General features: G+C 46.6%; 1 protein-coding gene across 1 annotated transcript; it reads left to right on the top strand.

The window, feature by feature from the left end:
* Positions 1-1310: 1310 nt before the first annotated feature.
* Positions 1311-23881, top strand: LOC134337780 (proteasome subunit beta type-7-like). Its single transcript, XM_063033017.1, has 8 exons — positions 1311-1436; positions 2402-2495; positions 8015-8112; positions 15111-15251; positions 18211-18326; positions 19923-19981; positions 21770-21921; positions 22728-23881. The coding sequence occupies exons 1-8, from the start codon at positions 1372-1374 to the stop codon at positions 22837-22839; spliced, it is 837 nt and encodes a 278-aa protein (XP_062889087.1). The 5' UTR covers positions 1311-1371; the 3' UTR covers positions 22840-23881.
* The last annotated feature ends 3697 nt before the right edge of the window (positions 23882-27578 follow it).

The raw sequence follows: 27578 nt of genomic DNA, 5'->3' as shown, positions 1-27578 counted from the left end.
TTATCTGTTAACAACGCAATAGATTAGTGATTAGTGACACTACAGTTCCCAAACACACATTTTGTGAACAAGCAAGTCTCAAAGTTGTATAGTTTATACATTCTTTGATAATAAACATTCTCGAATCTTGAATTTTGAACGCACCGGGTGTTGTGCTTGGTTCCTGTCGTGTGTACAGCATCAAACTTGCTGCAGAGCAGCCTGAGAGATCGGCTGGAGTAACAGCAAACTCTTCTCCACATTAAGGACAAAGTCCCTGGAGAAGCTCTGCATCGATCTGGGGGAGGTCAGATACACTTTCCACAGTCTTGATGCAGGGGTTCAGTCTGAAATGTCGACATTTCCTATTTCCCCCACCACCATCCACAGAGAACCCGCGGCTCAGCCTGCTGAGTTCCCCCACCAGGTTGTTCGTTGCTCCAGAATCCAGCGTCTACAGTTCATACTGCCCAGGTAGCAGATTTTTAAAAAAATTATGTGGAAATACAGCACAATTACAGGCCATTCAGCCCAACACAGGAACAGTACCGCAGCATAAAGGCCAAGACCAACAGGCTCCGGGACAGCTTCTTTTACCAGGCCATCAGACTGATTAATACACATTGATCTGATTGCATATCTGACTGGACATTGTGTCTGACTGTACATACATGTATACAAGACAACTGTGTATACAATCTTAGTGTCTGGGCAATATCTTCCCACATTTCCCTTCTTTATGGCCTGTACATAGCGACGGAGACGCAACATAAAGATTGTTACTCCCTTACGCTGTGAGATGGATGTAAGAAATAAATTTCTAATTCTAACAAGCCTGTGGCACCCATTAACTCCCATGAGACCAATTAACCTGTATTTCTCTGGAGCACCTGGAGGAAACCCCCATGGTCACGGGGAGAATGTACAAACTCCGTCCCGACAGCAGTGGAATTGAACCTGTGTCGCTGGCGCTATGATAACATTACGCTAACCTCTACGTCACCATGGCTCCCCAGCACCAGCGCGTCGATTTGCAGAGACAGGTGTTGAAAAGTCTCTCAGTTAATGCCACCTTTAACTCAGTAATGGCCTGGTCAGGGTAACCCAGCTCAGCTCCCTTCACTCCCAGCTGGGGCTGGGGTTCATCATCCCCTTCTTCAGTCACTCCCAAAGCTGCTTCAGGTGGGAGGCCAGCCCCCTCCGGGCGGGGACTGGGGTCTGTTGGAGGGGTTTTGAAAGACGCGGATAAATTCGCAGAAGTCCGAGCTCCCATTTCTCTGTCATTTCAAAATAGTTTCTGATAGGGCCTGTGGCCCAATCACACGAGGTTTTTGTTCTGTGTTCTGAAAGTGAAACCTTGAGCAAAGGAGAAGTCGGTGTAATCAGGTGAACATGTTGAAGGCAAAGAAACTCCTTCATCCCCCCGAAGGAGGGTTCAGCTTTGAGAACTGCACCAGGTGAGGGGATAGGGGTGGGCGGTGGGGGTTCTTGCTGGTGTAGCAGAAGAGGAGATCCTGGTGGGAAGTGGGTGAATTTCTCTGGCTGAAGCCCAGAGCAAAAAATAAAGGAAGTGGCTGCAAGACTGCTGTCGGTTTGATGCTCTCTCTCCAGTGCCTCCTGCTTCTGTCTGTGACCAGCCCTGAAACTGAAATAAGGCTGCAACGTTCAGGAGCGTTCTGTGCCTGGGGGACAGGTTGTGGGGCAGTGGGGGGCTTAAGATTGGGGAGCAGCTGCTGTTTTGCTGAACATTTTGAATCCATTTTTTGGAAGTGAAACTGAAACAAGGCAGTTCTGCAAGAGCAGCCAAATCAAGCAAGGAGTTTTGTCCAGGCTGGAACGAGCCTCTGCCTCTCACAGCAAATGCATTCTTAAATACAGAAAGCACTAATCGTTCTGAATTTTCCTGTGCCCCATTTGTATGTTAATTGTCTCTGCTAAGTCTCCCCACCTTCTGACTCGTCTTCCCTCCCTTCACCTCTCTCCCACTCCACACCGCCTTTTCAGTCTTTATCTCCTTTCACCTCCCTCCCCTTCGTTCCTCCATTTTCCAACCTCCCTCCTACCTGACCAAAAGCTCCCCTTCTGAAGGCACTGGCTGTCTGTGCAAGCAATCCCTCATCACTGTGAATTCACCCATCCCTGACTCTCTACCCGTAAACACCCTCAGCTTATTTAATTGTGAGGCGAGGATTGGTTTGGAGTGGGAGCAGATGCAAGCCATAGCTGGATTTTGTCGTTTCATTACCGCGTCTTCACCACCATGTGACGAGCCCTCTGTCAGGAGTCAATGATTAGGGCCAAGAGCTCACTGGGTAAATGTTCCTGTGTGATCCCGACACAAGTCTGCAGCTTTGGCCCAACTTGCTCATTCTCTCCCTAGCTCACTCCTTCTGTCTCTTTTCAAACCTATTGTGTCTTTCAGGAACACTGAGTTGGAGGGAAACCTACAGAAGGTGGGCTTCAACCCTCCAAAACCAAAGAAGACAGGGACTACCATCGCTGGCGCCATCTTCAAGGTAACCGTTCACCCACCGCACCAGTCGCTGACACCCCCAGGGTAATCCATTTGCAAACATTCCGTCACCGTACAAGGAGACATCATCAGTGCCCTGTTAATTTGTGGTGTGACCTCCAAATGATTGGCCTTTATATATTTATCTATCCGCTGATTGGTCATCATTACGGAAATTCAATTGTGATGTAGGGAGGGGGGTCTCGTCACTGGTTGCGTGACAAACTCTGTGAGTTGTAGTCTCGAATTTTGCTCGCATTTGCTTCTGTATGGCAATTGAGTTTTCATAATGATGACCAGTCGGTTGATTGGTAAGTATATAAAGGCCAAGCAATCGGAGGATGCACCATAAACTGACTGTGCCCTGATGATGTCTCCTCGTATGGCGTTGAAACGTTTGCAAATGGATTGTCAAGATCGGAGAACAGCTCAACCCAACCATCAGCCACCCGAGCTACACACTTTCCGAGTCATTTCCAACTCCCAGGGTGGTAGGGATCTCCAGGGCAGGATATGGCAAAGTACAACGATGGTACAGGTGTTAAATCGAACATTAGCACTGTGGCCACCTGCACTAATGATCTGGTGAAATGAGCTCAGATCCAACCATGGCAGCTGTGGGCTTTAAATCGGGAAATATTCTTGAATCAAAAGGTAAAAGGTCATTAGTAAAGATGAGCATAAAACTAGCAGTTTGTTGTAAAAATTGTTTCACTAATGCCCCACCAGAAGTGCATGTGTCTTAGTTGATAAACATTTATGGAGTGGTTCCTGTTAAGAGGAGCTGCCACAGGGGTCTGGCCCACATCAGCTTGTATTTCCTGCAGACCTTCCCATCACAATCACAGGCTATGTCCTGCCCCACTGGTGGGACAGAACCCCTGGAGGTGAGGGCCATAGGGGTGTGCAGGTCAGAGGGATTAGCCCTGGGAGACCTCAGCATTGACTCTGGGTCCCATGAAGTCTGATGATCCAGGTCAAGTATAGACAACGGAATTTCTCCCTGGTGCCCAGTGCCCTCCCTCAGCTCCTCTCTTTTCGTTGGCACTTGGAAGAAGCCTGGATGCTGCAAGGGCACCCAAAATGTACTCAGGCAGGAGGACTTTAATGTCCACCATAGGGAGGTGGCTTGGTGACGCCCTGAGGGACCTAACAACCAGAGAAGATGTACCTGTGGCAGAGGCACTGGTGTGTGATTACACTGCTAGAAATGACCAGCTTACAGTCTCTATGGAGACAAAAGTCCTCCCTTCACACAAAAGGCACCGTCTTTGGCCTTGTCTGGTGCAAGGTGAAATGATGGCATAACACAGGGTGGTTATCCCAGCTTATGTCATCCAGTCTGCTCCCAGTCAGCACCGAAATGATGGAAGGTTTCATTTACAGTGACCTCACAAAGCATGCACCATTCACCTGCTCACTGGTACCCTGTCTGGGTTTCACCAGGGCCTTTCAGTTCCAGAACCCATCATAAACATGGTGCAATATGAAGCAAGGAGCTGAATTCTGGTGATGGGAGAGTGACAACCCGTGACAGTAAGGCCGTGCTTGTGTAGCATCCAGCGGCCATATAAAGACAAAAAAGGAGCACCCGCAGGCTTATGTTAAACACAAGGGATTCTGCTGATCATAAACACTAGAAATTCTGCCAACAACTGGAAGTCCAAAGCACAGAGACAAAATGCTGGAGAAAGTCAGCCTGTTGGCCCATGGACTCCTTTTGTGCCAAGATGAGGCCACCCTCAGGGTGGAGGAGTAACAGCTGATGGCATGAATATTGATTTCTCCTTCCGGTAAAAACAAAATTCTCCCCGCCTCCTGTTCCCCACTCTGGCATTGTTCCTCTTCACACCTCCCCCTGGGTCCCCTCCTCCTTCCCTTTCTCCTCTGGTTCACTGTCCTCTCCTATCTGATCCTTTCCTCTCCAGCCCTCTAACTTTCCCTCTCACTTGGCTTCACCTATCATCTTCCAGGTATCCTTCCCTTCCCCCCCCCCACCTTTTTATTCTGGTGTCTTTCCCCCTTCCTTTGCGGTCCTGAAGAAGGGCCTCGGCAGGAAACGTCGACTGCTTATTCATTTCCACAGATGCTGCCTGACTTGCTGAGATCTTCCAGCATTTTGTTTGTACTGCAGAAGGAAAATATTCCCTGGTATGCAACAAAGTCATGGCATATCCCCTCCCTCAGTGCTGTATTCCTTTGCTCTCCACAGTGGTAAAACGGATTTATGATCGTCACACACACAATAATAAAGACAGTGAACTTTGTCCTGCACAGCATCCATACAGTCCATTTCGTTAGAACAGGGCACTGATGGAAAGCAAGCACAGAATGCAGCATAAAGTGTCACAGTTACTGAGAAAGTGCAGCGCAGGTAGATGATAAGGTGCAAGGACACAGTGAGGTAGATTGCGAGGTCAAGAGTCCATGTTATTGTATGAGGGGATCGTTCAATAATCTTTTAACAGCGGGGTTAAAGCTGTCCTTGAGGCTGGTGGTACATGCTCTCAGGCATTTGAATCTTCTGCTCAGTGGTGAAGAGAAACTATTCCACGGTGGGTGGGGTCTTTGATTATGTTGGCTGCTTTACTGAGGCAGTGAGAAGTGTAAATGAAGTCCTCGGAGGGTCAGCTGGTTCCCACGAGGTGTGTCCACAACTCTGCAGTTCCTTGCGGTGTTGGACAGAGCCGCTGCCAAGCTGAGCTGTGATACATGCCCTTTGTGTTGAGACATCTGTTTCATTCATCCACCTATTCAGCTGTTTGATCTCCACAGCTCTCAAGTGGGGTTTGCACAAGTCCTCATCTGAGTCTTAAACGTCTTCCCCCATGCTCTTAAAATGTCGCCCTTGATTTTATTCCCACAAGCAAGGGGAATCATCCTCCCTTCGTCTAGCCTGTCAAGCTCCAAGATCTCCTCTTGTTCATCTAAACTACAGTGAATATGGTCATACGTGACCCAATATCTCATATGACAATGACACTATTCCAAGAAACCATCGTTGCTTTCCCTCTACAGTAGGGGTTCCCAAGCTGGGGTCCACGGACCCCTTGGTTAATGGTAGGGGTCCATGGCATAAAAAAGGTTGGGAACCACTGCTCCTACGGCAAGAACAATCACTTTGGGAAAGCTGGCGTCAATGGGAAAAGTTCTACAATGTTTGGTGCCATGCTTCCCTCAAAGGAAAATTATTGTGGTGGTTGGAAGTCAATCCTGCCACCCTGTGACATCACCGCAGGAGTCCCTCAGGACAATGGTCTAGACCCAGTCATCTTCAGCTGTTTTATCAATGGCCTCCCTTCATTCACAAGTTCAGTATTGGGGATGTTCCCTGATGATTGCATCATATTCAGTTCATTCATAGCTCTTCAGGCATTCCGTCGTGGTCTGGTACAGGAGCTTGGCATTTCAGGCTGCTGCCTTACAGGGACCAGGCTGTCTTCCAGCCTCAGCTGCTGTTGGTGCAATGTTTGCCCATTCTGTCTGCTTGTGTGCTCCATTTTCCTTCCACATTCCAAAAACTTGCTTGCCAGGTTAACCAGTTACTGAAAATAATCCCTTAGTGTAAGAGCTGTCTGTGTTGAAATAATCAAAGCAGAATTGGTGGGCATACGAGAAAGAAATAAGAAGTGAGGGAATGGGCTGACAAGGTAGGTCTAGTATGGGCCAGCACGTACTGGAAGGGCTGAACAGATATTTTCTGTGTACTAATTAATAAAGAAGTGAGATATAAGGGAAGTAAGGTTAATGCCCCAAAAGAGCCAGGCCATGTGCATCAACAACATATATTACAGGTTGGGCAGCCTCCAGCCTGTTGGCATGAATATCAACTTCTCCTTCCAGTAAAAAAAGTATTTTCTCACCCCCTCCTCTCTTCTTCTATTCCCAACTCTGGCCTCTTACCTCTCCTCACCTTCCTATCACCTCCCCCGGGTCCCCCTTCCTTCCCTTTGTGCACTCTCCTCTCAGATCCCTTCCTCTCCAGCACTTTATCTTTCCTATCCACTTGTCTTCAGCTATCACCTTCCAGCTATCTTCTTTCCACCCCGCACCACTTTTTCATTCGGGCGTCCTCCCTCTCCCTTTCCAGTCCTGAAGAAGGGCCTGAGCCTGAAATGTTGACTGTTTATTGATTTGCACAAATACTGCCCGACTTGCTGAGTTCCTCCAGCATGTTGAGTGTGTCGCAGCAGATATTCTAACCACCCAACTTAGATATTAAATAGCACTATTGTTAATATCCTGGGGCCATCACTAGCCAGAAACTCACTTGGACCAACCACATACTGTAAATACTGTGGCCACAAGAGCACATCAGAGACTAGGTATCTCCTAGTAAGCAACTCTCCTATTGATACCCCAAAGCCTTTCCATCATGTACAAAGTGTAATGGAATATTCTCCATTTGCCTACGTGAGTTCAGTTTCAACAACACTCAAGAACCAGGATTAAACAGCCTGGACAATTGTAGTCCACCCATCACCTTAAACACCTCTGCAGATGGCACACAACATCTGAATGTGTGTATTGTCCTCAGAATGCACTGTAGTTATTTGGCCAGGTGAAGTGAAAACTCCTCCCAAACCTGCAACCTCTACGGCCAAGAACAAGGGCTGAGGTGCACCGTTATATTTGACTTGGACCAACATTGCCATCCCTTACAGCAAGTGTGAGTGTGCGACCCTTCATTAGAGGGATTGCAGTGGTTCGAGAAGTTAGCTCTTTACAACTTTTAAAGTGGCTTATAGGGATGGGCAGTACATATTTGCATCCCAAAAAAAAAATGACCGGAATGGGGAAAAATGCCCAGTTTGTGTCAAATCTTTCACCCTGGGTGAACTGGAGGCTGTAATTAACAGAGCTCCAGGCAGGCTGCTTTGGCATCTTTGGGTTCTCAGTTTGCCCTGGGCAGCATGACGGGGCTTGGTGAATGAGTTCAAAGTAAAGTTATTTATCAAAGTACATATGTGCCATCCTCAGATTCATTTGCATTCACAGTAAATACAATAGAATCAATGAAAAACCTCACACAACAAGACAGACAAACAACCAATGTGCAACAGACAAAACTGTGCAAATACAAAAAGAAAAAAAAACCTAAATAAATAAATAGACAATAAATATTGAGAAAATGAGGTGAACAGTCCTTGAAATCAGACCCGTAGGTTGTGGGAACAGTTTATTGTTGTGGTGAGTGAGGTTATCCCTTCCGGTTCAGGAGCCTGATGGTTGAAGGGTAATAACTGTTCCTGAACCTGCTGGTGTGAGTCCCTGAGGCTCCTGTACCTCCTTCCTGGTGGCAGCAGCGAGAAGAGAGCATGGCCTGGGTGGTTGATGATGGATGCTGTTTTCCTGCGATACTGCTCCGTGTAGATGTGCTCAATGGTGGAGAGGGCTTTACCTGTGATGGACTGGGCCGTATCCCCTACTTCTTGCAGGATTTTCAGTTCAAGGGCATTGGTGTTTCCATTCCAGGGCGTGGTGCAACCAATGACTGACTACTTCCTGTGTTTTGTTGTGTAGGATGGGGTGATTTTGGGAGCTGATACCCGGGCCACAGATGACATGGTCGTGGCGGCAAAGAATTGCATCAAGATACACCATATCGCTTCAAACATTTAGTAAGTCTTGTTCTTGGGATTCACAAACTGACATTCGTTACATCACTCCCTCTAGTGGCCATACTGTATAATGACATCTCCTCATACCCTCCTTTGCTCCAAACAAGCCAAGTTGATCCAACTTTCCCCACAACTACAGGTTTCCAGTTTTGGTGACATCCTCATGAATTTTCCCTGAACTTTCTCCAGTGCAATCACCTGTTTTCCATGAAGAGGAGACCAAAACTAAAGACAGTGTTTAAACCTTTAGTTTTATTTAGAGATGTAACATGGTAATGGTGCCTTCCGGCCCAACGTGCCCCTGCTGCTTAATTACATGCATGTGACCAATTACCCTAAGAACCTGTATGTCTTTGAAATGTGGGAGGAAACCAGAGCACCCAGAGGAAATCAACACAGTTGTGGTGAGAGTGTACACCACAAGACAGCGGCAAGAAATGAGCCTGGGTCACCGGTGCTGTAATAGTGTTAAACTGCTGTGCTATTCCCAAAGCTAACTAGTGTTGTACACAGTTCCCTCTCAGGAGACAGTCTATCTACTGACTTCCACAGGTACCTTAACCGCACCTCCTCTCACCCTGTTGCTTGAAAGGACTCTGTTCCTTTTTACCTCAGTTTCTCCCTCTCCACCGCATCTGTTCTCAAAGCAAGGCCTTCCATTGCTGGACGTCAGAGCTTTCAGAAAACAGGATTTCCCTCCCAGCTGCTGGAGCTCTCATCTATATCTACTCTATTTCCCACACTTCTTACCTCACTACTCCCCCTCCGACAGAGTCCCTGTAGTCCTCACCTATCACCCCACTGGCAAATGCACCCAATACCTCATTCTTCACAACCTCTGTAATCTGCAGCTTGCTCCCACTGTCATCTTCAACTTCTCTACCCTTTCTTCTTTCAACTGGGACGACTCCCTCCGTGACTTCCTGGTCTGTTTTTCCCCTCCCAGGAACTTCTCCCCCGTCACCACAAGTGTGTAACTCCGGTCCTTACACCTCCATCCAAGCTGACTGGAGCTCCAGGTCACTAGCCATTTTAATTCTCTTCCCCATTCCCACACTGACATGTCCACCCTCGGCTTTCTCCACTGCCAGGGTGAGGCTAAACTCAAGCAACTAAAAGCACCTCAAATTCCACCTGGATAGTTTTCAGTCCAATGACATGGATATTGAATTCTCCTGTTCCAAGCCAACTTCTCCTCCTCTGTTCCTTTTCTCTCTCCTCCTGACCTACCCAGTTCTTCCTACACCCATCCCAGCCCTCATCACCTTATCTCTTTCTGCTCCTCCACCGTCTCCAGACCATCACTCACACTCTCCTTCCACTGGGACGTCGCCCCCTATTGGTACATCTGCTCTTCTCGTCTCCCTTACTTGGTTCCATGCTCGGCCTTCCTTTCCTATCAGTCTCCATCACCTACAGCCCTATGTTGCCTCTGCCCATCACCTCCCAGTCTCTGTCACCTACTTTCACTCTTCCCTCCTCCGTCAGTCTTTTGCCCCCCCCCCCCCGCCACCTTACCTGGATCCACCTATCACCTGCCAGTGTTTTCTCCCTTCTTGATTCCAGATGTCAGCTGCCCATTTCAGAGTTTAAAACTAAGTTCAAACTAGATCTATTACCCAAGCATATACTGTGCATGTCACCGTATACTACCTTGGGGTTCATTTCCTTGTGGGCATTCACAGTAGATACCCCTAAATGTATGCTGCCTGACCCACTGATTTCCTCAGTTACCATGTGTGTTGCTCCAGATTCCAGTATCTTTAGTCTTTTATGTTTCCATTTTCTTCCATATAAATAAAAACATCCAGCAAGCTGTTTTGAACTTTTTCATTACCACTCCTATCATGACTGAGGGTCTGATAATGTACATTTTTAGGACCATTTCTCCCTCCATACCAGTCAAAATCCTTCCATTTCCCCGGTTGCAACTTCCACAATTCATTATAAGACCACAAGACATAGGAGCAGAATTAGGCCATTTGGCCCATCGAGCCTGCTCTGCCATTCTATCGTGGCTGAATTATTATCCCTCTCAACCCCATTCTCCGGCCTTCTCCCCGTAAGCTTTGACGCCCTGACTAATCAAGAACCCTGCTTTAAATATACCTAATGACTTGGCCTCCACAACTCTCTGTGGCAATGAATTCCACAGATTCACCACCCTCCGGATGAAGAAATTCCTTCTCATCTCCGTTATAAAAGGTTGCCCCTCTAGTCTGAGGCTGTGCCCCCTGGTCCCAGACTCGCCCTCTCTAGGAAACATCCTCCCTACCCACAATATTCAGACCTTCCAAAATTTGATAGGTCTCAATGAGACCATAAGATATCAGAGCAGAATTAGGCCATTTGGCCCATCGAGTCTGCTCTGCCATTTCATCTCGTGGCTGATCCAGTTTTCCCCTCAGCCCCAATCTCCTGCCTTCTCTCCCACATCCCTTCATGCTCTGATCAATCAAGAATCCATCGACCTCTGCCTTAAAAATACATAAAGACTTGGCCTCCACAGCTGCCTGTGGCAAAGAATTCCACAGATTCGCTACTCTCTGGCTAAAGAAATTTCTCCTCATCTCTGCTCTAAAAGGACCCTCCCCCCCATTCTGAGGCTGTGTCCTCTGGTCTTAGACTCTCCCATCATAGAAAACATCCTCTCCACATCCACTGTACCAAGGCCTTTCACCATTTGATAGGTTTCAATTAGGTCACCCCTCATTCTTTTGTGTTCTAGTGAAAAGGCCCAAAGCCATCAAACACTCTTCATATGACAAGCCATTAAATCCTGGAATCATTTTCATGAACCTCCTTTGAACCCTCCCCAGTTTCAACAAAACCTCTCTAAGATAAGGGGCCCAAAACTGCTCACAATACTCCAAGTGAGCCTCACCAGTGCTTTATAAAGTCTCAACGTTACATCCTTGCTTTTATATCCTAGTCCTCTTGAAATGAATGCTAACATTGCATTTGCCTTCCTCACCACAGACTCAACCTGCAAATTAACCTTCAGGGAATCCTGCACGAGAACTCTCAAGTCCCTTTGTATCTTATTTTTTTGTATTTTCTCTCCATTTAGAAAATAGTCAACTTTTTCATTTCTTCTACCAAAGTGCATGACCATACACTTTCTGACACTGTACTCCATCTGTCATTTCTTTGCCTATTCTCATAATCTGTCTTAAGTCCTACTACTGAAGGGTTTCAGTCCGAAAAGTCAACTGTACTTTTTTTCCATAGATGCTATTTGGTGTGCTGAGTTCCTCCAGCATTTTGTGTGTGTTGCTAAGTCCTTCTGTAGCCTCTCTACTTCCTCAAAACCACCTACTCCCCCACATATCTTCATATCATCTGCAAACTTTGCAGTAAAGCATTCAATTCCATCATCCAAATCATTGGCATATAACATAAAAAGAATCGGTCCAAACACAGATAGGTCCCTGTGGAACACCACTAGACATTTGCAGCCAGCCTGAATAAAGGCTCCCTTTATTCCCACTCTTTGCCTCCTGCCAATCAGCTACTGCTTTATCCATGCTGGAATCTTTCCTGTAATACCATGGCCTTGTAACTTGTTAAGCAGCCTCATGTGTGGCATCTTGTCAAAAGCCTACTTAAAATCCAAGTACACAACATCATCTGATTCTCCTTTTTCTATCCTGCTTGTTATTTCTTCAAAGAATTCCAGAAGATTTGTCGGACAAGATTTTTTTCCTTGAGGAAACCATGCTGACTACAGTTCATTTGATCATGTGCCTCCAAGTACCCTGAGATCTCATCCTTAATAATCGACTCCAATACTTTCCCAACCACTGAGGTCAGACTAACTGGCCTATAGTTTCCCTTCTTCTGCCTCTCTCCCTTCTTGAAGAGTGGAGTGATATTTGCAATTTTCCAGTCTTCCGGAACTATTCCAGAATCTAGTGATTCTTGAAAGATCATTACTAATATCTCCACGATCTATTCAGCCACCTCTTTCAGAACTCTGGGGTGTACACCATCTGGTCCGGGTGATTTATTTATTTTCAGACCTTTCAGTTTCCCAAGAACCTTCTCTCTAGTTATGGTAACTTCACACACTTCACGACTCCTGACATCTGGAACTTTCACCATCCTGCAAGTGTCTTCCACAGTGAACACTGACACAAAATACTTATTTAGTTTGTCCGCCATTTTGTTGTCCCCCATTACTACCTCTCCAGCATCGTTTGCAGTGGTCTGATATCAACTCTTGTCCCTCTTTTACACTTTATGTATCTGAAGAAACTTTTGGTATCTTCTTTAATATTATTAGCTAGCTTACTTTTGTATTCCATCTTTACCTTCTTAATGACTTTTTAGTTGCCTTCTGTTGGTTTTTAAAAGCTTTTCAATCCTCTAACTTTCCACTAATTGTTGCTCTATTATATGCCCTCTCTTTGGCTTTTGTGTTGGCTTTGACTTCTCTTATTAGCCATGGTTGTGTCATCTTTCCTTTAGAATACTTCTTCCTCTTTGATACTCCAGCTGCAGTGCTGTCGACAAAAAAGCCTTGCAGAGGGTGGTTAGGGGAGCAGAGAAGGTTATTGGGGTCTCCCTGCCTTCTGTCTAAGACCTCTTTCAGAGTCGATGCCTCCAGAAGACACGGTACATCATTAAACACCCCTCACACCCTCTCCATGAACTGTTTGTTCTTCTGCCATCAGGCAACCGTTACAGGAGCATCAAAACTAAAACCACAAGGCTACTAAACAGCTTCCTCCCACAGGCAGTCAGACTGCTAAATAGCTGCTCTACCTGACTCTGCTTTGGACACTTTTAACTTGCACTGGACACTTATAACTTGATTTTAACTGACATGTGACTGCTGTGTTTTACTATTTTTTGTTATGTTTATTATTTAGTGTTGCATTTGTTATGATTGCACTGCTCCTGGGAAACGCTGTCTCATTCTGCCCTGCAGAGCTGATGTACGGTTAGAATGACAAAGTTTTTTGAATCTTGAAATATATATCCTGTGCCTTCAGAATTGCTTCCAGAAATTCCAGCCATTGCTGCTCTGCTGTGATCCCCACTCATTCTTCTAAACTCCAGCAAGGACAGGCCCAGAGTCATCAATGCGCCGCATACATTAACCCTTTCATTCCCAGAATCATTCTCGTGAACCTCCTCCCCAATACCAGCACATCTTTTCTTAGATAAGGGGCCCAAAACTGCTCACAATACCCCTCGTGTATTCTAACCAGTGCCTTATAAAGCCTCAGCATTATATCCTTGCTTTTATATTCTAGTCCTCTTGAAATGAATGCTAACATTGCTTTTGCCTTCCTTACACCACCGACTCAACCTATAAGTTAACTGTTAGGTAATCCTGCACAAGAACTCCCAAGTCTCTTTGCACCTCTAATTTTTTAATTTTCTCCCCATTTAGGAAATAGTTTACCCTTTTGTTACTTCTACCCAAGTGCATGACCATACACTTCCCAACACCATATTCCATCTACCACCTCTTTGCCCATTCTCCCAATTTGTCTAAGTCCTTCTGCATCCTCCGTGCTTCCTCAGCACCATCTGCCCTTCCATCTCTTTTCATATCACCCGCAAACTTGGCACGAAAGCCATCAATTCCATTATCCAAATCATTCACCTATAACATGAAAAGAAACAGTCCTAACACTGATCCCTGCAGGACACCACAAGTCACCAACAGCCAACCAGAAAAAGCCCCCTTTATTCCCACTCTTTGCCTCTTTGTCTCCTTCCAGTCAGCCAATCCTCTATCCGTGCTGGTATCTTTCCTGTAATACCATAGACTATTATCTTGTTAAGCAGCCTCATGTGTGGCACTTTGTCAAATGCCTTCTGAAAATCCAAGTAAGCTCATCAATCCTATTTGCTATTTCCTCAAACGACTATCTCACACACCTCTGGATTAAATTCGATATCCAACTGCTCAATTGATCAGGTCAGCAATATGATCCTGAGCTTTTAGACCCCTCAATCACCTGGCCAATTTTTACACCATCAGCAAACTTTCTTTAGTTTGTTACCCATATTTAAGTCTGAAATATTAATACATAAAATAAAAAGAAAGGAACTGAGCCATTATGGAACGCCAGTTGTAATGGTCTTCTGCTAACAACTTTTGGATCAGATTTACCACTCTACTTTGTATCCCTTGAAATTCCTATCTTTGCCACTCTTTGTGTGTCACCCGTTCAAAAGTCTTGCTAAAGCACCCTTGGTGATTGCTTCCCTTTCCCGCCCTCCTGGGCACAGATGGGGGTTCGATTCCCGCTAATGTCTGTAAGGAATTTATATATTCTCCCCGTGACTGCATGGGTTTCCTCTGGGTGCCACACACCAAATGCTGGAGGAACTCAGCAGGCCAGACAGCATCTATGGAAAGGAGTAAACAGTCGACGTTTCGGGCCGAGACCCTCTATTGGGGCACGTGGTCTTGGCCCTGAAACATCGACTGTTTACTCTTTTCCACAGATGCTGCCCGGTCAGCTGAGCTCCTCCAGCATTCTGTGTCTGTTGCTTTGGATTTCCAGCATCTGCAGATTTTCCCCTGTGTGTGTTTCCTCTGAATGGTTCAGTTTCCTCCCACACTCCAAAGATGGAAAGTTAGGGTGAGGGTTAGTGAACTGTGGGCCTGCTATATTGGTTCTGGAAGCGCGGGGACACATGTAGACTGATCCAGCGCGATCCTTGCTGATTTGATGCGATTGATGCAAATGACACATTTCACTGTACATGTGACAAGTAAAGCCAGTCTCTTCCTCTTCTCTCTGTCTCTGTAAAATATTTAGTCAGGTGGACATAATCTCTCCTTAACAAATCCCTTACAATCATTGTTGGTTGATCTGTGCCCTTCTGAATGAAGGCTTATTGCCAGAATTGTTCCAATAATATGCCCACCACTAAAGCAAACTTCTCACTCTCCAACAGGCTTTCATTGCGATATTAACTTCCCACCCTCTCCCTGTGATATTAACTTCTTCTCTCTCTCTCTCTCTACCCAGCTGTTGTGGGGCAGGAGTGGCAGCTGACGCTGACATCACAATGAATTTGATCTCGTCCAACATCCAGCTCCACAGCCTGTCGACTGGGCGCCAGCCTCGAGTTGCCACCGTTAACCGGATGCTGAAACAGATGCTGTTCAGGTGTGAGAGCAGTCTCACAACAGGATTAAGGGCTCTTGATTCATTGGCGCTGAAGTGGGGTTGACTGGGCTTGGGGAGAAGATTAGACCAGAAAACAGTGCAGCAGAATTAGGGCACTCACCCTCTCAAGTCTGCTCCGCCGTTTGATCACGGCTGACTTATTTTCCCTCTCATCCCCATTCTCCAGCCTTCTCCCTGCACTATTGACTAATAAGAACCTATCAACCCTCCCCAGCCATCTGTGGCAATGAAATCCACAGATTCACCATCCCCTGGCTGAATAAATTCCTCATTTATTTTCTCAAGTGACATCCTTGACAGGTGGATAGGGTGGTGAAGAAAGCTTATGGGGTGTTAGCTTTCATAAGTCGAGGGATAGAGTTTAAGAGTCGCGATGTAATGATGCAGCTCTGTAAAACTCTGGTTAGGCCACACTTGGAGTACTGTGTCCAGTTCTGGTCACCTCACTATAGGAAGGATGTGGAAGCATTGGAAAGGGTACAGAGGAGATTTACCAGGATGCTGCCTGGTTTAGAGAGTATGCATTATGATCAGTGATTAAGGGAGCTAGGGCTTTACTCTTTGGAGAGAAGGAGGATGAGAGGAGACATGATAGAGGTGTACAAGATAATAAGAGGAATAGATAGAGTGGATAGCCAGCGCCTCTTCCCCAGGGCACCACTGCTCAATACAAGAGGACATGGCTTTAAGGTCAGGGGTGGGAAGTTCAAGGGGGATATTAGAGGAAGGTTTTTTACTCAGGGAGTGGTTGGTGTGTGGAATGCACTGCCTGAGTCAGTGGTGGAGGCAGATACACTAGTGAAGTTTAAGAGACTACTAGACAGGTATATGGAGGAATTTAAGGTGGGGGCTTATATGGGAGGCAGGGTTTGAGGGTCGGCACAACATTGTGGGCCGTAGGGCCTGTACTGTGCTGTACTATTCTATGTTCTATGTTCTTCTATTCTAAGGTTGTGCCCTCTGGTCCGAGACTCTCCCAAAGGCCTTCTGGAAATTCAAGTGGAGAACATCCACAGCAACACTCACATTGCTGAAGGAACTCAGCAGGGCAGGCAGCATCTCAGGAAGAGAGTAAACAGTCAATGTTTCAGGCCGAATAATAATAATGAGGTCAGAATAAGAAGGTGGAGGGAGGGGGAGGAAGAAGTACAAGGTGGTAGGTGATAGATGGAACCAGGAGGGGGTGAAGTAAAGAGCTGAGAGGTCGATTGGTGAAAGAGAGAAAGGGCTGGAGAAGGGGGAATCTGGTAGGAGAGGACAGAAGACCATGGAAGAAAGGGAAGGGGGAAGAGCACCAGAGGAAGGTGATGGGCAGGTAAGGAGAGAAGGTGTGAAAGGGAAACAAGAATAGGGAGTGGGGAAGGAGAAGGTGGGGGGGTCGACTTCTGGAAGTACGAGAAATCCATTGATTCACCTTTGTTTATACTGTCTACGTTGTACTGAGGGGGAGAGGACTGAACTTCCTCAATGTCTACGTTGTACTGAGGGGGAGAGGATTGAACTTCCTCAGTGACTTTTCCCTGATTTCCGATACTCAGCATCACTGAGCCAGGCTGACCCAGCACAGTTCAATGACCAGGGGAGAGGGGGCACAAGCAGAAGAGTTTACCCTGAAGATGGGAGATTCATGGTCCCACAGAAGATGCGAGATCTCCCTTTCTACAGAACATCGTCTTTTTCAGATCACAGCCGGATGAAGGCAGCACACAGCAATTCTGCCCAGTCACCCCTAAATGATGAGCAGGGATCCAGCTAAGTTTTTATAGACCCCCCTATCCTTGACGCAGGACCTACTGAAGGCAAAAGATGGGCCCCCTTTCAAATTTTGATCAGAATCAGACTTATTATCACTGATATATGTCAGGAAAGTCATTGTTTTGCAGCAGCAGAACAGTGCAAGACAGAAGAATTACAAAAAAATAAACAAATAGTCCAAAAGAGGAATAGCAAGGTAGTATTCGTGGGTTCACGGACTGCTCAGAAATTTGATGGCAGAGGGGAAGAAGCTGTTTCTAAAACATTGAAGGCGCATTTTCAGGTTCCTGTAACTCCTCCCTGATGGTAGTAATGAGAGGATGGCATGTCCCAGAGGGCATTTAATGGTAGTAATGAGAAGATGGCATGTCCCAGAGGGCATTTAATGGTGGATGAGAAGATATCATGTCCCAGAGGGCATTTAATGGTAGTAATGAGAAGATGGCGTGTCCCAGAGGGCATTTAATGGTAGTAATGAGAAGATGGCATGTCCCAGAGGGCATTTAATGGTAGTAATGAAAAGATGGCATGTCCCAGAGGGCATTTAATGGTGGATGAAAAGATGGCATGTCCCAGAGGGCATTTAATGGTGAATGAGAAGATGGCATGTCCCAGAGGGCATTTAATGGTGGATGAGAAGATGGCATGTCTCAGAGGGCATTTAATGGCGGATGAGAAGATGGCATGTCCCAGAAGGCATTTAATAGTGGATGAGTAGATTTCATGTCCCAGAGGGCATTTACTAGTGAATGTTCTTGGAGATGTTCTCAAGGTTGGGGAGGGTTGTACCCATAATGGAGCTAGGTGAGCCTACAACCACCTGCAGCCACTTTCAATCCTGCATCTTGCAGTCTCCTTCCCGGGCTGTGGCGCAACCTGGCAGAATGTAGAAATTTGCTAGTCTTTGGTGACGGTCCCAAGTGAGGTGGAGCCGTTGGCACGCCTTCTTTGTGACTGAGTCAGTGCGTTGGGTCCAGGATGGATCCTCGGAGATGCTGACGCTCGGAAATTTGAAGTTGCTACCCTTTGCACTACCCTCATTGAGGACTGGTGTGTGTTCTTCCGACTTCTTCCTGACATTTCTGCCCGTTAACAAACTTTGTTCACCCCTGACTCCTCTGTCAATGCCCAAGAGTTGACCAGCCCCTAACTGAAATCCAATGTTATCATTATCTTTCTGCAGGTACCAGGGGCACATTGGACTGTCAGTGATAGTAGGGGGCGTGGACTGCACAGGGTCCCACCTGTACGCTGTGTATCCTCATGGTTCCACAGACACACTGCCCTTCGCCGCCATGGGTAAGGAATGGTTAACACCATGTACAGAGTTGACATAAGGCAGACCAGCAGAAACTCTGAAAACTTGTTAAATGTAAGTGAACCAGACAAGTACATGGACATCCAGGTTAATATGGGTGAGCTGGTAACTCCGACTGATGTTAAAAAGTCTGGCAAGGCTCTCATAAGCAGACTGGCAGGGGCACTATGGAGAGCCCAGGAGAGTCAGCGCTTCATGCAGGAAGTGGGTGCAGGAAAGACGTGTCCTGATTGCATTATACACCATTGAGACCTCATGCCTGCTTTACTATTCCATAGGATCATGGCTGTTCTTTTATCTCAGCACCAACCTCCTATATTAATTTCATATTCCCATGATATCTACAAAAACATAGACCTTTGTATAAAACGCGCTCAGTGACTGAACTTCCAAACCCTCTGACAAATCACTAGAAATTATTTATTTATTGAGGCACAGTGTTGAATAGGGCCCTCTGGCCCTTTGAGCCACACCACCCAGCAAACCCCGATCTAACCCCAGCCCAATCACAGGACAATTCACAATGACTAATTAACCTACCAACCGGTACGTCTTTGGACTGATGGAGGAAACCAGAGCACCCAGAGGAAACCTACGTGGTCATGGGGAGAACATACAAACGCCTCATAGGCAATGGCAGGAATTGAACCCTGGTCTCTGGTAAAACACTACACTACTGTGCCTCCCCCGAATGAGGAAACCATAGAATCATAAGACAAAGGAGCAGAATTAGGCCATTCAGCCCATTGAGACTGCTCCGCCATTCCATCATGACTGATTTATTATCCCTCTCAACCCTGTTCTTCTGCCTTCACCCCATAACCTTTGACACCCTTACTAATCAAGAACATTTCCATCTCCGACTTAAATATACCCAATGCCTTGGCCTTCACAGCCATCTGCGGCAATGAATTCCACAGCTTAACCACGCTTTGGCTAAAGAAATTCCTCCTCATCTCTGTTCTAAAGGGGCGTACTTCTAATCTGAGGTTGTGCTCTCTGGCCCTATTCTCCTTCACTATTGGAAACGTCCACTCCATATCCACGCTATCTATGCCTTTCAATATTCGATAAGTTTCGATCAGATCATAGAAGCATACAGTATAGAAACAAAATCTTTTTGCCCACCTTGTCCATACCGACTATAGTGCCCTATCCATATCAATCCCTTCAGCCACATTAGGAACATATCCCTCACTGGCTTTACTTTCTCTATACCCATCCAAATGCCTTTTGAATGTTGTTCTTGCATTTGCCTCCTCTGGCAGCTTGTTCCAAAAAATTCACCACCTCCTGTATGAAAGATATGTTCCTCATCTCTGATTTAAACCTTCCCTCTCACCTCAAACCTGTGCCCTCTAGTTCTAAGCTTCCCCAGGAAGATTTTCCGCCCCTCAGAATTTTATAAGCCTCATTTGTAATATTTCATGTTTCATGAGACAAAACTTGAGGGTCCCATCTAAATTTACATATTTATGCATTTTAAATAATGGAGTAAACTGACCCGAATCGGCTCTGTGCTTGTAACTTGGGGGCTTTACCGGGATAATAACTGGTGCTGTGCTCTTCTACAACAGGCTCTGGCTCAGGGGCTGCCATGGCTATTTTAGAGGATCAGTACAAGCCAAACATGGAGGTAAGTGAGCTACTGTGGCCAAACCACCATACCCAGTCTTGAAGCTCTGAAGCCAAACAAAGTTTTTTTTATTGGATTATGATTGGGAGTCCCTCTCTAGTATAATATCCATTTTGCATTTAACTTGTTTCCTTTTAGTTGAACTAAACCTATCCAGCAACCTGTGAGTAAGCACTGTTCCCAACCATTGGAGGTCCTAAATCCTTCTCATTACTATAAGAGCAGTAGGTAGTTAAGGAGTCCTTGCTATTCATGGACGTCACAATGTGCTTGAGGTCCTTCCTCCCCAACCCCCTCCCCCACAACTTCCACCCAGCCATTCCCGCAACTCTCATTTTCTCTTACTCAAACCATCTGTTCCTCCAGTACTCCAGTGCTGCTCTTTCGATGACTCTGGCTCTGAGTCCAAATCTATTAGGTACCTCCTGAACCTAATAAAGCAGCCACTGTGCTCTTCTGCTGCTGTAGCCCATCCTCTTCAAGGTTCGACATGTGTATTTGAGACACTCTCCTGCACACTACTGTTGTAACATGTAGTTATTTGAGTTACTGTCACCTTCCTGTCAGCTTGAACCAGTCTGGCCATTCTCCTCTCACCTCTTTCGTTAACACGGTGTTTTTGCCCACAGAGCTACTGCTCACTGGATTTTACAAAATTTTTCGCACCATCCTCTGTAAACTCTGGGACTGTTTGTGCATGAAAATCCCAGGAGATCAGCAGTTCTTGAGATACTCAAACCACTCTGTCTGGCACCAACAATCATTCCACAGTCAAAGTATCTCAGATCACATTTCTTCCCCATTCTGATATTTAGTCTAAACAACAATTGAACCTCTTGACCATGTCTGCATGCTTTTATGCATTGAGTTGCTGCCACATGATTGGCTGATTAGATTTTGCATTAATGAGCAGGTGTACATGTGTACCTAACAGGAGGTCACTGAGTGTACATCTCTCCAGCCCAGAATCCATGTTATTCCTGCCCTGGGTAAAACATGCAATTTGGAGGAACTCAGCAGGTCAGGCAGTTCACATTTGTATGTGTTACTCTGGATTTCCAGCATCTGCAGAATCTCTTGTGTTTACTTCTGCCCTAAGCTCTGGAACAATCTAGCTCTGAGCCCTGAGTTATTCCAGTCCTATGCCCCGAGTCACACCAGTCCAGGTTAATCTAACCCTGAGCTCTGGGTCACTCCATTACCTGGATTCCGAGTGTTAGACCTTATGTCACTCCATCTCTATACTCCTGGTTATTTTTGACCTAATTGCTTGGTCACTGTAGTTTGGACACGGAGTGTCTCCGGCTCTGGGCCCGAGGCCCTGGGCCTTCCCCGCTCTTGGATACTGTGTGTCCCCGGCTCTGGGCTCTGGGCCTTTCCTGCCCTTGAACACTGAGTGTCTCTGGCTCTGGGCCTTTTCTGTCCCTGGATACTGAGTGTCTCCAGCTCTGGGCCCAAGGCCCTGGGCCTTTCCTGCCCCTGGATAGTGAGTGTCTCTGGCTCTGGGCCCTAGACCTTTCTCACCCTTGGGCACTGAGTGTCTCCAGCTCTGGGCCCTGGGCCTTTCCTGCCTCTGGATAGTGAGTGTCTCTGGCTCTGGGCCCTAGACCTTTCTCACCCTTGGGCACTGTGTGTCTCCAGCTCTGGGCCCTGGGCCTTTCCTGCCTCTGGATAGTGAGTGTCTCTGGCTCTGGGCCCTAGACCTTTCTCACCCTTGGGCACTGAGTGTCTCCAGCTCTGGGCTCTGGGACTTATCCTTGTGCTCATCGTACAATTTCTTATCTCCAGGAGGAAGAAGCCAAGCAGATGGTCCGCGAGGCCATTTTGGCCGGGATATTCTGTGACCTCGGCTCTGGGAGTAACGTTGATCTCTGTGTCATCACCAAGAACAAGGCTGAGTTTCTCCGTGCATTTGATTGCCCCAGCAAAAAGGGGGAGAAGTAAGTACCCGGTCCCCCAGGGTTATTCAACAGAAGGCAGGGACCACCTGAGGACAACAATTAGAAGCACAGGATAGGAAAACAAGGAGGAGACTGTATGTCTACAACTTGCTGCTGGAGGAATGCTGCCTATCTTGGTCACCAGACCAGAGGATGAAATGGTCGAGAGGGGTGGAGGAGAGTTCTATTGGCAGCCTGTGGTTACGTGGACAAACTGGAGAAGCCAGAATTGTCCCACATAGTAATGAAATGATTGAAAATCTGAAAGGAGAAAGGGGCTGAACAACAGCGTAGCGGTTAGCACCATCGCTTTATGATGCCAGCAATCACTATTCAAGGTTTGATTCTCGCCACTGCCTGTAAGGAGTTTATATGTTTCCCCTGACCGCGGGGTTTCCTGCCATGTTCCCAGGACATGCGGTTAGGGTTAGTAAGTTGTGGGCATGGTGACACTTGTGGGCTGCCCAGCGCGATCCTCGCTGATTTGGCTAGAAGGATGTGGACAAGTGTCTTTTGCACAGGGAGGGATTGTCTGCATGCATTACCCGTGAGGGTAATAGAAGCAGATTGCACAGTTAGTCTTCAAGGTGGAATCAGGTGAATAATTGAAGGGGAAAAAGTGGGAGGGCAGATCTGAACGATCTGGGAAACAAGACTAATTGGTTGCCCGATGCAGCCACAATGAGCCAGTTGGTCTCGTCCTGTGTGTGCCTTTCCAATTCCCACCCCCACAGTGTGATTCCATACCTCACCCCCCCCCCCACCGACGTCCCCTGTGTCTTATTAACCCAATCTGTCTCTTACAGGAAGGGCGTGTACCGTTACAAACCGGGCACCACTGCTGTGCTTTCGGAATCAGTCACTCATCTCAAAGCTGAGCTGGTGGAGGAGGCTGTACAGCGGATGGATACCGAGTAACGAGTGGCATCCCATCCACCTTCCAGGATCCAATGGGAGGATTGTGACAATGTATTTCTCTTGGAAGCAGATGCATTTAATGTTTGGCTGTAGATTTTCTTACCCCCGCCACACACACGATCACAGATAGTTTCCCAATCAATTTTATCATAGTAGTTTCTTTACTTAGAAAATCAGATCGAGTTAACTTGCACAATTCCTGCAGGACTAGGGGCCTAATGAAATTGTGGATTCTGCAACATCAGCCTTCTACCATAAAGGGCTGATCATCCAGTCTTTTCTCATTATCGGGGTCTCTGACCTCCCACCTGGTCAGCTCCAGGCCTCCCTTCTTGTTGCTCTAGTGGTCTCGTTTACTTGGCTAATCCCTGAGTCTCTCACTCAGGCCTACACCAGGATCATGGACTCCTCTTGGGACTTCTGATTTCCTTCTGGGCCAGTCCCACTCACCTTCTTGGCCAACGCCAGGACCTTTGCTCTCCCTCCAGGCCAATCCTGATGTCCCTGGCCATCTCCTCGGCCAATGCTGAGTCTCTAACCTCCAACTCAGCTGCTCTGGGAGTCTCTGACCTCCCTCGCGGAGTTTCTGCCCACTCACTCAGGCCCAGACGCAATCACCTCTGCCCTGATCCCGCAAAGCGAACCAGTTACGAGCCTGGATTTGAGCGATGGATTGCGGTTCAACAAGGGTGGTGCACTGAAGAATAAACAATTAATACTGGGGCTAAACATTCATGGGCATAATTTAATTGCATGGTTCAGGTGTTTTAAAAGAAACAAAAATGTTTCCTCGACTGCTTTTTATAAATTATAATGCCCAATAAAATTAAATTTACTCTCCTGCAATTTTATCATGCCTCACTTGCATCTGAACCGCAGTGTTCTCAGCTTCATCCCCAGACTTAGGTCAGGTCTCCATGTCCAAGCAAAGGGGTGACATGGCTGCTAATCTTTGCCTGACAAGCATTGGAAGAGGAGCAGGTCCACAGGTGTAAAATACACAGCTTTTATTGAAGGGAAGATAAAACAATCTGCGATGCCTCACTCAACTTTGATAAGTGATGATTTGTTTATTAGACATTGGAATATATTTACATACAGTACTTCCAAATTGTGTTTGAATTGTATTAAAAATAACCGAGAGAAAGGAATGTTTGGGTGGGCCCGTTCACACGCAGTACTTCCAGAAACAGTCCGAGAAATTGTTCCTCTTTTTGTTTAGTTTTCTGCTCCGTCCAGGTAGGAGTCTGCCAGTCCCTGCTTCCCCTGACCTTCCATACAGAATCTGCAAAGAACAGAGCCAGGCCAAAACTAATTCGAACAGTCTTCCAAAATGTTAATTTCTCCAGCCCTTGTTACAATATACTTCCAATCCCCAATTCATAATGTCAAACTCTACCTGCTCCCAACCCCAGCTTGTACACTGATGCATTCAATTTCCTAAGGTCGGACAATGGTACAGATAGTTGAGCAACTGTCTCACAGTGCTCGAGACCTGGGTTCAGTCCTCACCTCAGATGCTGCCTGTGTGGACTTTCCACCTTCCCCATGATCCTGGGCATTTCCTCCAGGTGCTCTGGTTGCCTCCTACTTAGCAAGGACGTGCAGATTGGTGGACCAATTGGTTACTGTAAATTTCCTTGAGTGGGAAAGTCAGGAGGAAGTGAAAAGAATGTGGGGAGAATATAAAGTGGGATTAATCTAGAATTAAGGTGGTTCGTGGTTGGCGAACCTGTTGGCACACATTCCCAAGGTGGCATGTGTTGTCATACAGCATGGGGTGCTGTCCCTCAATTCTTTAAATCCCACCCATGATAAAAAGACACATAATGATTGTCTTTACTGGCAAACAAAGCAGCAAAATGATTTTATACAATCCCAAGAGCAGTGAGATGTTTTCACAGGAAAGTCCATGATTATTGTTACTAATTAATTAATCAATGATGATCACTACTCAAAACTACCATGGCAGATGAGAAACTGCTTTAGGAGTTTCTTGCCAATTTAGGCATATACTCTCAAGAATACTGGTCGGCATGGACGCAGTGGGCTGAAGGGCTTGTTTCTATGTTGCATCTATTTACGGCTCTTGATTTTTCCTATTCGCAAGCCCTGCCCAACTCCCTACCTTCGACCCTGTTTCTACTCAAATCCCCGCACTGCTTGCCTACTCCCCAACCCGAACCTCAGCTTCACCTCTCTTATCAGAATCTGTCTACTCACACCTCAAACCCTAGTCTAATCCTAACCTTATCTGACTCCAGCCCTGATCCAAACCCAATCCCACCTGTTCAGGTGCCCTGATATAAAAGAAACACATACTTTGATTTTTTGTTTTCACTTTTCATAATCGCAGGACACTCAGAGTGAATTCTAGTCACCAATGTAGGAACTGTGGCTCTCACTTTACAGAGACCAACTCCCACAAACTATCATGTGATGGCGACCAGATGATCTGCGTCAATATTGTTTGGCGACAATAAAGTATAAAGTCTGTGTGGTGTTGATGGAGGAAGAAGGGTGGTTAGAATAAACCACTGCTCTCATTAAGTGTGCACCCTGGCACCTTTTGCATTTGTCAGCACAGACTAGCTCTTGGTGAAATGTCTCCCCTGCACTCCAGCACAATGCTGGATCTTTGTGCACAAGTTTCTGGAATACTACATGAAATTAATGCTAAAAGATAAAAGAACGACAACTCACTGAGCAAATTCTGGCCCTTGTAGCAACTTTTCCTTATAAACTGAAACATTGATTGTTAGTCGACCAGTTAATGGTGAACACATTCCCCCAACGGTTGGAGAAAGGCATTTCCAGGGCAGATACAGGTAAGAAACTAACATCAGTACTGTTGACTGAACATTGGGGGTCTAGTAGACACATATGGGACTGAAAATCAGGGAGAGGGTTGGGGACAAGTAAAGGGTGTTGGACAGGTGAAACTGAGGACAAGTGGTAAGTAACACACATAAAAGTTGCTGGTGAATGCAGCAGGCCAGGCAGCATCTCTAGGAAGAGGTACAGTCGACATTTCGGGCCGAGACCCTTCGTCAGGACTAACTGAAAGAAGAGTTAGTGAGAGATTTGAAAGTGGGAGGGGGAGGGGGAGATCTGAAATGATAGGAGAAGACAGGAGGGGGAGGGATGGAGCCAAGAGTTGGACAGGTGATAGGCAAAAGGGATATGAGAGGATCATGGGACAGGAGGCCCAGGGAGAAAGAAAAGGGGGAGGGGGGGAGAAAAGCCCACAGGATGGGCAAGGGGTATGGTGAGAGGGACAGAGGGAAAAAAAGGAGAGAGAGAAAAAGAATGAGTGTATATAAATAAATAAATAAATAAATAACGGATGGGGTATGAGGGGGAGGTGGGGCATTAGCAGAAGTTTGAGAAGTCAATGTTCACGCCATCAGGTTGGAGGCTACCCAGACGGAATATAAGGTGTTGTTCCTCCAACCTGAGTGTGGCTTCATCCTTACAGTAGAGGAGGCCATGGATAGACATATCAGAATGGGAGTGGGACGTGGAATCAAAATGTGTGGCCACTGGGAGATCCTGCTAAGTGTTGGGCAGGTGAGGGTGAGGACAGGTGGAAAATGATGAACAGGTGAGGGTATGGGCCAGGTGGATGGTGATGGATGTGAGGGGTGAGCGATGGCAGACCTGACGATGAAGTGGTTGGAAGACGGAGGAGGGTGCATGCTCTGAACTCTCACCTCTTTCTGGTTTCCGGAGCTGATGTCACTGGTGTCTCTCAGACCTGTGAATAAGGAAGGACATTTAGTTGAACTCCTGAACCCAAAATATGTAGGAAGCTCAGTAGCAGAAGTGCCAGCTTAATCAGATGATAAACAGAAGGGAGAGTGCATGGAGGGGAGCAGGTAACATGCAAACCCAGATTGTTTGTGTAAAACTTCCCATCCTGAAACTCTGACAATCCACTGGCCAACTATTCAGAAATCCTGATGGTTCAGCATCAGGTGATGTTTGCCATGCTCCTGTTCCATTCTCTGAAAGCTGAGTTCCCACACTCCCATTCCGTGAACCAGGGTCCCAGTTTCCATGCTCCCAATCAATTCCTATTTCCTGTGCTCCTTTTCACTCGCCCTAGACCCTGTGTTGCCTTTCAACTTTCTTGGTTCACCAGAAAATTTATTACAATACTGTGTAACATCTAAAAAAAAAGTGAAAGGGTGTTGGGATATAAACTGGAACTCCAAGAGTTCAGAAACTCTGCCAGACTGGCTCCACCAACGTGCCTGCACAGTGCATCTCTCTGAATCTCCAGCTCATACTGAATCCAATCCAGTTCAGCTCAACGAGACACGTCTGCTCATCAAATCCTCGCAGAGTAGGTGCAAGTTGGGTCAAGAACCTGAAATTTCAGTTTTGTTTGTCTCAAGATGTTCTGGGCAGTTCCTGCACTCTTTTTTTTCTTTCTCTCTTTTACAGTACAAATGATAGGTACTGTAAAACCCCTCTTACACTGTCCGATCAGCACCTCCAGGGCGGGTACCGTCAGCATACACCGCCTCAGTGCTGTCCCATCCTAGACCAGAGTTCTACACTGCTCTCTAACAACAGCAGGAGACTTGCTGTCTCCTCCCTGTTGGATTCCGACTGTGGCTTCGCAACATTCCTCACCACTGGTGTCTGTCTGGTAGTGAGCTTAATGTCAACATCTTGATCTCAAGATTTACTAAGACATTGATGAGCCAGCACTGGAACCACACCATGTATAA

Source organism: Mobula hypostoma, chromosome 25 (genome assembly GCF_963921235.1).
Source record: "Mobula hypostoma chromosome 25, sMobHyp1.1, whole genome shotgun sequence".
Taxonomy (NCBI): Eukaryota; Metazoa; Chordata; class Chondrichthyes; order Myliobatiformes; family Myliobatidae; genus Mobula; species Mobula hypostoma.
This window is presented reverse-complemented; position numbering and strand designations above follow the sequence as displayed.

Bases quoted from the DNA above. Each gene is read 5' to 3' on its own strand.
- LOC134337780 (XM_063033017.1), top strand. From the start codon at position 1,372: ATGTTGAAGGCAAAGAAACTCCTTCATCCCCCCGAAGGAGGGTTCAGC. The intron at 1,437-2,401 runs GTGAGGGGATAG...TGTGTCTTTCAG, and splicing joins AGCTTTGAGAACTGCACCAG to GAACACTGAGTTGGAGGGAA. The intron at 19,982-21,769 runs GTAAGTGAGCTA...TCTTATCTCCAG, and splicing joins AGTACAAGCCAAACATGGAG to GAGGAAGAAGCCAAGCAGAT.